The sequence below is a fragment of the Theropithecus gelada genome, chromosome 3, assembly GCF_003255815.1.
Source record: "Theropithecus gelada isolate Dixy chromosome 3, Tgel_1.0, whole genome shotgun sequence".
NCBI classification, from domain to species: Eukaryota; Metazoa; Chordata; class Mammalia; order Primates; family Cercopithecidae; genus Theropithecus; species Theropithecus gelada.
Window position 1 is genome coordinate 112,033,499 of NC_037670.1, and position 12,068 is coordinate 112,045,566.

Consider the following 12,068-nt stretch of genomic DNA (forward strand, 5'->3'; position numbering starts at 1 on the left):
AATTGAAAGAAAAAGGTTAAGTGTGAGACAACTTTTTAATTTTTAATTTTTAATTTTATTTTTTATTTTTTGAGACAGAGTCTCACTCTGTTGCCCAGGATGGAGTGCAGCGGCGCGATCTCGGCTCACCGCCAAGTGTGTGAAACCAATTTTTAATTTAAAAAGTAGGATTTGGTTATGAGTGTATAGAATAAAGGGACATAATCACAGAATAATTCAAAGGATTTTTTAACCAAGATGCTTTCTGAATACATTAGTAAGTATAAACTAAACTACTGAGCCTAGAAAATATCATGGTGCATGAGACAGAAAAGAGAACATTGGCTGGGAGTGGTACTCACACCTATAATCCCAGCATACTGGCCGGCCAAGGTGGGAGAACCGCTTGAGCCCAGGAGCTCAAGACCAGCCTGGGCAACATGGCAAAACCCTGTCTCTACAAAAATTTTAAAAATTAGCCAGGCATGGTGGTGAGCCCCTGTAGCCCCAGCTACTCAGGAGCCTGAAGTGAGAGGATCAACTGAGTTCAGGAGGTCGAGGCTGCAATGAGCCATGATCATGCCACTACACTCTAGCCGGGGCAACAGAGTGAGATCCTGTCTCAAAAATGAAAGAAAAGAAAAAAAAAGGGCGAAAAAGAAAATAGAGAGAAAGAGAGTGAGATAGAGAAAGAAAGAAGAGAAAGCATAGAACAATAAAAAAATTTAAGTACAAATCCTAGAGAAAAAGTGGACAGACTTTCCTGCCATACAATTAAAATCCTGAGGCCTATTAAAATTACCTACCTTATCTCACCCTTTGAATTTATTAAAAAACTACATATTCTTTTCAACTAAAAAAGAACTCTAATTTTCTTTTTCTCAAACTTTATTATAAAAATTATGAATGGTTGTTTAAAGTGGAAAAGTGAGAGGTCTCTTGTTATACGAGGCATTAGAAATGCTCAGATATGAATTTTCATTGTGAAAGGAATTTATACAAATTAAAATTAAATATTATTTTGGCAAGTATAAAAAAATTCACACCAAAAGTATTTCCAATATTTTTTAAGTTGTATATGAATAGATAAGAGAGTTTCTGTAACTTTCAGCCAAAACTCATTACTTCATACATAAACTCCCAGTAGATATTTGCTAATGCAGTTTTAACATAGTTTCTTTTCTAATAACTTGCCATTTAGAAGAAGATCTACTAATTTACTTGGCTCTCAAGAAACCAATTATATATAGTCAAGAGAATATAAATGGCATAAGAATTAACTGAGATCTCTGCCTCATGCCCACTGCAATCCCCACAAGGTCTCCTTCACACACAAAATTTGATTCATGATACATACGGAGAACTACTATTCCAGTTATAATTGATCCCTGTCACTATCTTCTCTGGGGAAACAACTAATAAGGCAATACTAACTTGAATAAAAGTGAGACCCTGGGCCGGGCGCGGTGGCTCACGCCTGTAATCCCAGCACTTTGGGAGGCCAAGGTGGGTGGATCACGAGGTCAGGCGGTCAAGACCAGCCTGGCCAACATGGTAAAATCCCGTCTCTACTAAAAATACAAAAAAATTAGCCAGGTGTGGTGACGTGCACCTGTAGTCCCAGCTGCTGGGGAGGCTGAGGCAGGAGAATGGTGTGAACCCGGCAGGCAGAGCTTGCAGTGAGCTGAGATCACGCCACTGCACTCCAGCCTGGGTGACAGAGCAAGACTCCGTCTCCAAAAAAAAAAAAAAAGTGGGATCCTGGAGGAATAAATACAGCCTAATCACAGAGCCCACAATGAGGAATCCTATTAAACAACAAATTCTGTAGTGTGTTCAGTACTAATAGGGGAGCCTAGATTTTATATCCTATTAGTTTTTCAGAGATCTGTAAATCAGAGAACCTATGAAAACAATCTTTATAGATTAGAACTTTGTATGGTAAAGTTGAGTATAGTTCTGAATCATCAAAACAATAATCTTGGGGGCTTTAAGAAATGATTTCTTAAAAGGGGGAAAAACCCTTCAACTTACAGAGAAACTTTCAGACCACACAAAAATCTCAGAGAACAGTAAACCACAATAAGAATCATAACTCTGATGGTAACTGAAAACAAACACTACATTGTTCATGAACAAGGAGGAAAAAGGAATTTTACATAGTACAAAAGAATCTATAAATTTAAACAAGAACCTAACCAAAACTACTCCTGAAATAATATTAAATTTTTGAATACTCTAAATATTGAACACTTTTGAATACTGTTAAACTCATGCACAAATCAACCAAAGCTTTATGCAGTGCACCTAGAAGGGCACTAAGTGTTGTAAGTTACATTTTGGTGATGACTAAGATAAAAAGTAAAAGGGGTATCAATATGATAACAAAGACATCTCATACTGGTGAAGTAGCTATAGATCTGCCATGTTCATATACTAAAATGACAGGTCTTTTTATTTTTGAACCCTAAGTTACTTTTTTCTCACAGTGTAAATGGATTGGCAATGATCAAGCCAAAAATCCAACAGATGCCCCTTTGACCAACTGCATGCACTTGTAAAACAGCTGGTCATGGAATGGAATGACTCACTGGCCAACAAAGAAATCAAACTTCAGCATCATGCTCTTATCAACTCACCAAGAATCTATTATTCAAAGGAAGCAACAATTTAAATTTTGGCAAAGCCCAAAAAGCCTAAAAAAAAAAAAAAAATGGAAGATAATCCCATTGGGGATATGTATTTCTACCCATTCCTCTCTGGCACTTGAGTGCACACGCTCTCTCTCTCTCTCCACAAATATAGAAAGTATATATATATAGATAGATATAGATATAATTAATATTAGATAAAAGAAGTTGGTAACAACCCAGTTAAAAAATGGGCAAGGGATATTAACAGACATTTCTCTAAAGAAGATCTACAAATGGGCTGGGCGCAGTGGCTCAGGCCTGTAATCCCAGCACTTTGGGAGGCCGAGATGGGCAGATCACCTGAGGTCAAGAGTTCAAGACCAGCCTGGCCAACATGGTGAAACCCCATCTCTGCTAAAAACACAAAAAAATTAGCCAGGCATGGTGGTGGGTGGCTGTAATCCCAGCTACTCAGGAGGCTGAAGCAGGAGAATTGCTTGAACCCAGGAGGCAGAGGCTGCAGTGAGCTGAGGTTGCGCCATTGCACTCCAGCCTGGGTGACAAGAGCAAAACTCCATCTCAAAAAAAAAAAAAACCTACAAATGGCCAAAAAGCACATTAAAAGATGATACTTAACATCATTATTTACTAGGAAAATACAAACCAAAGCCACAATTAGAAACCACTTAATACCCACAAGGATGAGTATTAAAAACAAACAAACAAACAAACAAAAACCAGAAAACACAAGTGTTAGTGAGGCTATGGGAAAACTGGAATGTCTCACACATTGCTGATGGGAATGTAAAAATGGTACGGTCACTATGGAAACAGTCTGACAGTTCCTCAAAAAGTTGAAATATAACTACCATATTACCTTGCTCAGTTCTACTACTAAGTATATCCCAAGAGAAATGAAAACAGGTCCTCAAATACATCCATACAAATGTTCATAACAGCACTATTCACAATAGCCAAAAGGTAGAAACAACCCAAATGTCTAGAAATGGATAAACAAATTATGGTATATACATACAATGGAATATTATTCAGCCATAAAAAGGAAAGAAGTACTGATATATGCAACAAAATGGATGAACCTTGAAAACATACTAAGTGAAAGAAGTCAGACACAAAGGGTTACATATTATATGATTCCATTTATATGAAATATCTAGAACTGGTAAATTCAGAGAGTGTGTTGGTGATTGTTAGTGGCTAGAGGGAAGAAGCAATGAAGAATATCTGCTTGATGGGCACAGAGTTATAGAGATGAAAAAATGTTTGGGAAGTAGATAGAAGTGGTAGTTGCATAACATTGTGTTAAGCCACTGAACTGTTCACTTTAAGATAGTTAATTTTTCTTACGCGTTTCACCTCAATTAAAAAAATAATTACAGGTTCTTTATATCTAGCACCTAGAGAACTCAAAAAGCTCCCATTATTTCATTTATCCTTCAAAACACCTGTTGAGATACACATCATAAGATTATTCCAATAGAAAATAAGGCACAGAATTTGTGATCATTTAAATAAATGCTTGCAGCCAGGCGCGGTTGCTCACGCCTGTAATCCCAGCACTTTGGGAGGCCAAGGCGAACGGATCACAAGGTCAGGAGTTCGGGACCAGCCTAGCCAATATGGTGAAACCCTGTCTCTACTAAAAATACAAAAACTAGCCAGGTGTGGTGGCAGGCGCCATAGTCCCAGCTACTCGGGAGGCTGAGGCAGGAGAATAGCTGGAACCTGGGAAGCGGAGATTGCAGTGAGCCGAGATCGTGCCACTGCACTCCAGCCTGGGCGACAGAGCGAGACTCCATCTTGGCGGGGGGCAGGGGTGGGGGTGGAAGGGGCGGAAAAAAAAGCTTGCTAAGTAAAAGTTCATAGCTGCAGTCGTAGGCGTTCAAAAATGTTGGTTGAACAAATGAGCAAACAAATGTCTCCAAAGTCCTAGTGCCATTTCTACCAGGCCAGAGAGCAATATTATAAATTCTCTTTCTCCCTCTCTCCAGCACACACACACACACACACACACATACACGCACAGACACACACACACACAGACCCCAGATGCCAAACCGCTTTTATAAATAAGTTTTGAAAAATTCCGCAGCTTTTTCAAATTAGTTTTTAAATGAATGTTAACCAATTATATAAAGTGACTAATCTTAATTTTAGTGGAATCTTACTAAGAAATAAATATAAACAATGTCCCTTATTGTTTTAACAATTTACCATAACCTTTTCTAGCTATATTAGAAATTCACTTACATTTCAATATTCAGTAGCCTATAATAGACATTTTGTAGTCATAGTTTTTACTATGAATCTTATTTATAAAATGAGAGATGTTTTTGGTTGAAAAAAATTTTTGTTCTGTTCTTGTCATATTTCAATCACTTGGATGTATCCTATCTTTTTCACTTCCTCTTTCCATGAGCTATCATTCAACTTTCAGTTTCACTGACAGGGCATCACATTCCTTCCTCCACATTCTCTCTCTAAACACCATGTTTTGCTTCATTCCGACAAAGCCTGAGCTGGGTGCAGTGCGTCACACCTATAATCCTGGCACTTTGGGAGGCTAAGGCAGGAGGATTGCTTGAGCCCAGGAGTTCAACACCAGCCTGGGCAACATGGTGAAATCCAATCTCTACGAAAAATTTTTAAAAATTAGCCAGGTGTGGTGGTGCACATCTGTAGTCCCAGGTGCTCAGGAGGTTGAGGCAGAAGGATCACTTGAGCTCAGGAGGTCGAGGCAGGCTGCCACTCCATCCTGGACAACAGAGCGAGACCTTGTCTCAAAGAAAAAAAAAAAAGCCTGAAGGTCATGAATTAGTTTTAAGTCATAGGCAATGTACCATTGCCACAATAAATGTTGATGAAGGTTATCAAACTGCTGCATCTACTCCGAATGCTAAGTAAGCTCTGTCACATGTAAGTATAAAAAACTAGAATGCTTAAAACAGGAAGGGAAAACACTTTCTTAGCTGTGGAACACATTATCTGAAACATGCAAAGAACAGTTTTACACCATAACCAGCTTTGTCTATCACAGTGGAAACAGTAATTGAAAAGTCCTGCTATCAATAATCCATACACAGCTTGCATGAAGCATCATCCTTTTTTTGGTACACAATGGGAACTACTCTTCACACTGAAAATGCTTGCTAAACAAAAGTCATGTAATTACAAATTACTGAATATAATAGGCAATAATTTTTTATTCTTCAGCAAATAATGCCCATTATATAAAATACTGAATAACTTAAAAAAAGTATACCTAATGCAAATTTATAAGAGTAATAATTTTATATTAAATATACAACTGTCCTCTAATTCTGTTCACTTAAATTACAATACTTTCTTTATGGGACATGAATAATTATACTTGGGAAAAAATGAAGTCATTTAAAGCAGAGTTAAAATAGTTTGGTTCAACACAAGGACAACCTATGTAGTGCCATCCCTGTCAAAACACTGTAGAGGGAGTTAGCCTAGCTCTGAAAATATTTACTTAATACATAATGCAGTAATGTCTTACATCTCCCAGGGTCATGCTTCTTGCAACATCAATACTGAGGAAATAGCTGAGACCCAATAGTAAACTAAAATAACCAACAAGCAGCAGAAAACACTAAATTGCCCTAAAGCCCACTGGGCAAACTCCACTGGTCTCCATTTTTGTTTTGGTTTGTTTTTTTGAGATAGAGTCTTGCTCTGTCATCCAGGCTGGAGTGCAGTGGCACAACCTCAGTTCACTGCAAATTCCACCTCCTGGGTTCAAGTGATTCTCCTGCCTCCACCTCCCCAGTAGCTGGAATTAGTGCCCGCCACCACGCCCGACTAATTTTTTATATTTTTTAGTAGAGATGAGGTTTTGCCATGTTGGTCAGGCTGGTCTCAAACTCCTGACCTCAGGTGATCCACCCACCTCGGCCTCCTAAAGTGCTTGGATTACAGGCATGAGCCACTGCGCCCTGCCTGTTTTGTTTTTTATACTTTTTTTCTTTTTAGAGATGGGGTCTCATTGTCCAGGCTGGTCTAGAACCTCTGGGCTCAAGCGATCCTCCCACTTCAGCCTCCCAAAGTGTTGGGATTACAGGTGTAAGCCATCACACCCCGCCTAAGGTCTTTGTTTTTTTGTTGTTGTTTTCTTTTTACATAGTATTCTATCAAGCTCAGTTCTGGGTTTACTTGTAGCAAACCTAAAACAGCAAATTAGGAAAAGAGGCAGCTGAAGAGTAAGAGCATTCCCATAGCAATAAGAACTAACAGCAAGGAAAGAAGAACAACAAAAACAGGAGATCTATAAAATGTGTAACAGTATAATCCCAACTATATAATACACTGCACTGAAATAACAATTACAATTCCAGGCCTACACTAAAATAGGAAACATAAGTTATTCTATGCCTCATTTTCCTGTTCTGGATAATGGTCATACACTAAAACATGTGTTTAATATAATGTATTTAATAAGCCTTCATGGTTTTTTAAAAATGGCATTTGAGGCTGAGTGCAGTGGCTCATGCCTGTAATCCCAGCACTTTGGGACATCGAGGCAGCCAGATCACTTGAGGGCAGGAGTTTGAGACCAGCCTGTCCAACATGGTGAAACCCCATCTCTACTAAAAATACAAAAATTAGCCAGGCGTGGTGGTACATGCCTGTAATCCCAGCTACTCGGGAGGCTGTGGCAGGAGAATCACTTGAACCTGGGAGGTGGAGGCTGCAGTGAGCTAAGATCGTGCCACTGCACTCTAGCCTGGGAGACAGCCTGTCTCAAAAAAAAAAAAAAGGCACTTGATCCTTCTTTTCTGGGCATAAAAGAGATATATTGTATCAATAATTTGGAAATTACTAAAAGTGTAAAGAAAATTAAAATTGCCTATAACCCACAACCCAGAGATAACCACAATTTATATCTTGGTGCTTCAGGTGTCTTGATATTTAAACATGTACATATACCTTTTTCTGGTAACTTTTTTCTTTTTAACCTGGCATTATTTGTGGGCATTTTCTGAACTCAAAAAGTCTTTGTAGAATTATTTTAAATACCACAATTTATTAACCCATTATTACAGATTTGGGGTAGTATAAAATATTTTATAAAGTATACTATATATTATACCACATATATGATAAGCTATTTAAGAAGTCATCATTTATAAGGTTTAGACACAGAAAGGGAATTTTTCAATGGAACCGTTTACCAATAAATTACCCCCCAAAAGATTTATAAGTTGTGGTTTGTGAAACTAGATTATCAAATACAATACTTAAGTCCAGTGAACAAATGAGACATTTGGAGAATGAAGTCTCAGATAAACTTTGGAAAATGATCATTTAAAGTTGTTTCTGATACCAGGAATATGGAATTCACATTAAGAGAATTCTAGATTACTGTTATTAAATTACAACCATGCTAGTAAAGTAACACTTATTAATGACTCAGTAATCATTCTGCTCATCCATTAAGCAAATACGTATGAATAACTACTATTTGAAAGACATTATATTACGGTGCATTAATATCAATAGTAAGAGCCTTATTAGTAATTCTATAAAATGAGATCGTAGCATTTAAAACACTTTAACAAAACCTGGAAAAATATCCCCCAAATCCCACTGCAGCTCATCCCTCTTTGTACTTATCACCCAGAGTCTGTCTCTCCCACTAAACAGTGAGCAACTTGAGAGCAGACACTGTCACCACCTCTAGGTATAAAATGGGGGTTCAATATAGGTTTGCTGAATGACATTATAATCCAGAGTTTTTCAGTTCTAATCTGAAAGCACACGTTTATACAAATGAAATAATGTATATGCTATTTTTGATAATGCCCTTTTCACACTATTTTTCATATTCCTAGCAGTCTTCATAATCTTAATGGCTTTAAAATATTCCATCATGTTTATATAACTTAGAAAATGATTCTCTTCATGTTGTCTTTAAAAGTTATTTCCAGGGTTTTTTTGTTTGTTTGTTTGTTTTTTGAAACAGGATCTCATTCTGTTGCCCAGGCTGAAGTGCAGTGGCATGATGATGGCTCCCTGCAGCCTCGAACTCCTGGGCTCAAGTGATCCTCCCACCTTAGACTCCTGAGTAGCTGGGAATATATACAGGCACACACCATCATGCCCAGCTATTTTTTTTTTTAAATTTTTTGTGGAGTCTTATGTTGCCCAGGTTGGTCTTGAACTTCTGGGGTCAAGCGATCCTCTCGCCCCAGGATCCCAATGTCAGCATTTTTATATTGTATAGTTAATGTTGCAGCAAACATACCTTGCCTTACAAGTCTCATAGATTTATATCTAACTGGAAAAAGGACTAAATTCTAAAAGAAGATAATCTTTTACAACAAAAATTCATCTTAAACATGTTGGTTTTTACCCATACGCAGAATTTTGAAAGACAAAGAAACACACAAAGAAACTAGAATTGTATTTTGCCAAATCAACTACAACTGCAAGCAATTTAAATAAATCCTCTATTATGAAATGTGTATGTCCAAAGTAAACCATGTTTTGTAGGACTGCTTCACATATATTTAGGAAAGATATTTCTGGGGGCAGGCAATAAAAATTCTGAGGTAACAGACAAATAAGATATCTAATTAGATCTTCAGTGCTTTTGGAGGGGGCACACACTTCATCTCCACTACTTCCTTAGATGCACAGAGCTTGCTCAGCCCCTCAGATTGCACAAGTGTAAGCGCTTGGGCTTCTAAAGGTACCCTGATTACCCTTTCCCACCATTTATAGATTCGAAAGTAAAAATTTACCTGGCTATATACAAGCATTTAAATCTTGACCTTAAATAGAGGGATCCTATAGGAAAGTCAACTATATTTTAGAAATATGAAGCTAGTTTTTACATTTATATTCATTTAACAAACTTGTGTTGAGCTTCTATCACTGCATCTCTGCGGTATGGCCCTTCATTGATAATAAATCACTAACCTGGGTTCCTTTGTTTATGTGCGGAGAAGAGAAAAGAAAGGAAGATAGGAAAAACAGTTACCTGTAATACAATTTTTTGTCCAAGTATGATTGCTAACAATTATCTCTAAAAAGAATATAATCTATAAAAGACGACTTCATTGAAGGGAGGAAGGGGGCTTTTGAGCCCAGACAAAATATACGCTCAAGTATGTAATTTTTAAAAGAAATATGCTACGCAGCTTATATTTTGTATATGTTAAATTTCTCATGAAGCCCAATGAACGATGCCTCCGTATAATTGTGTATTGTATTGTTTGCTTTACAGGCTTTTCCATATACGTACACACACATGTACACACACACGCACACGCATAATCAGGATTCGCCAGAGAGATATATAACAACTAAATTACTCAAAGCAGGAATTCTATAGGTGTTACTAGGCATATGGAACCTTTCGGTCCCCAGAAGTTCCATTCACAGACTGCATTAACATTCCATACGACACAAAAGCGCATGCCATGACAAAGACCTTCAAGTACAAACATACAAAGACACGCTTCTAAAAACGCCCCTAAAGCCAAGTTCACAGCTGGCACTTGTGGCACACACAAGCCACTGCTGAGACAGCTGTCACAGGCCAATCACACACACCCAAGAGTGCCAGCGTGCCACCTAAGGAAGACAAGCCGATGATCAGCGCACAAATCCCCAACCCAATAAAGAAAAGCCCTAAATCCCCACCCTGGAAAACACAATGCCTGCACCACCCAGAAAACTCCTTAAAAAATGAAAGGTCGGAGGTTTAGAAGCAACTAAACACTAGTTTACAGCAATACAGTAAAAGGGGAGTTTTATTTGGACATTCACGAGAAAGAAGGCACAACATTCAATCCTCACGGAAGTATTATCAGCTAGCTAGCAGCACAAGGCTTTGTCCCCTAATTGGAAAAAGGGGAAAGGAGGAGGGCGAGGAGAGATGCAGACCCTGCAGCACCTCCCTCTCCGGCAGTGCACTGGGGCTGCGGCGAACTCAGCTTCCCAGACCCCCTCCCACCCCTTGCTAGCCATCGCCTCCCACCGCAGGCCCAGTTGCCTCGGGCTCTCCTACCTTGGCTTTGCCGGCTTCCAGCTTCTTCTGTCTCTCCTCGTCCTCCATGGCCTCTGCAAGGAAGGCAGGGGAAAACAGGGGTTGAGGGGTGGTCGGGGAAAGGTCGGTTTCGACGGAGGTGGGACAGCAAGCTCCGCTGCCCAGAGAGCCGAGCCAGGCCGGCGCTCCCCCGCCCGAAGTGGAAACAGTCTCGGCGCTCACTGGCGGATCGCCCTCAGCCGCACGGGAAGCGCCGTCACCGCCGCCGCCGCCGCCATCTTCGTCTCCACGTAAACACACGGCGAGGCGGGAGGGGCTGGAACGTCTGTCCGCGCAGCCGCCTCGCGGGCAGGTGCGTCTGGGGTCCCGCCCCGGCCCAGCCCTCCGGGGTCAACCCCCGCCAGGCCTGGGACCGGCCTCCGACCCGCGAGGATCCCGCTGTAGGGAGCGCCCTTCCCTCACATCAATGGCTCGCAGGTGGCGGCCGAGCTGAGGGGTAGAAGGGACGGAATGTGCCAGAGGCTCCTGGCCGGACCCCCACCCTCCGTCCGAGGAATCCAGTGCTATTAAAACATGAGTTTTTTTGTTTTTTGTTTTTTCCTTCAAGTTACAAAAATAACACACCTAATGGTGAAATTGGAGAACACCTAAAAGCTCCAATGGAAAAGTTCCAGGGGTGGAGGTTGGGGGGCGGGGGGCGGACGCCAGTTTTTCTACCTACGTTAACTCCTCGACTCAAGGAATTATGAGAGGAGCTAATTGCTCTTGTTACTTCCTTAGCCTGAAAAGTCCCTCCCTCTTCCCTCCACTGGTTCCCACTCAATCTCTGGTTCATCCTTCTAGTCCTATCGCACACGCTGCCTCCAAATGGCTTTTCTGACCTCCTGTTCCCTCCAGGGCAACCGAGACACATCCAGTCAAAACGTACTCCCCTCCCCCGACTCCTTCGGGCTTCCCTTTAACAGTAGTGTTCTGAAAGGAGCCTGAGCTTCAGAACCTAGGTTAGGGACAATGCCAGACTACACCAACTTTCTAGCTTTAATGACAAGTTACCTATCCTCCCTGAGCCTACCTGGAATTTTTGGAAGGGTTGTTAATATATGTAACTGCCCTGGCATATTAAAACGTTCTTAATGTCAGCTTTATTTCTCCTTGGACTTCCTTTATGTACCCTATTAAAATAGGGTACCCTGCACCATATTTTAATAATTTGTGTGCGTCTTAGTTCAGCTCATACTCCCAGGTCCTTGATGACAGAGAATCATCATGAGTCTTGCTCATCTTGGTTTTACTAAAATGACCAGCACAGAGCTCTGCACTCAATAAACGCTTTTTGGATTGAATTGAGCAGTATTTATAAATTTAGCATTACTATCTTTCCTTGTTTCCCCTACATGTGCTCCCTCAATCCTTTGTAT

General features: G+C 40.1%; 1 protein-coding gene across 2 annotated transcripts in view; it reads right to left on the bottom strand.

The window, feature by feature from the left end:
• AKAP9 (A-kinase anchoring protein 9) overlaps nt 1-10,937 on the bottom strand; it is a 170,994-nt gene extending 160,057 nt beyond the window's left edge. For both annotated transcript variants that reach the window (XM_025378114.1, XM_025378113.1), the window contains exon 1: nt 10,672-10,937. In XM_025378114.1, coding sequence (XP_025233899.1) covers nt 10,672-10,719 — 48 coding nt within the window. In that variant the 5' untranslated portion in view covers nt 10,720-10,937. The remainder of the gene's footprint in view (nt 1-10,671) is intronic.
• Between the last annotated feature and the right edge of the window lie 1,131 nt (nt 10,938-12,068).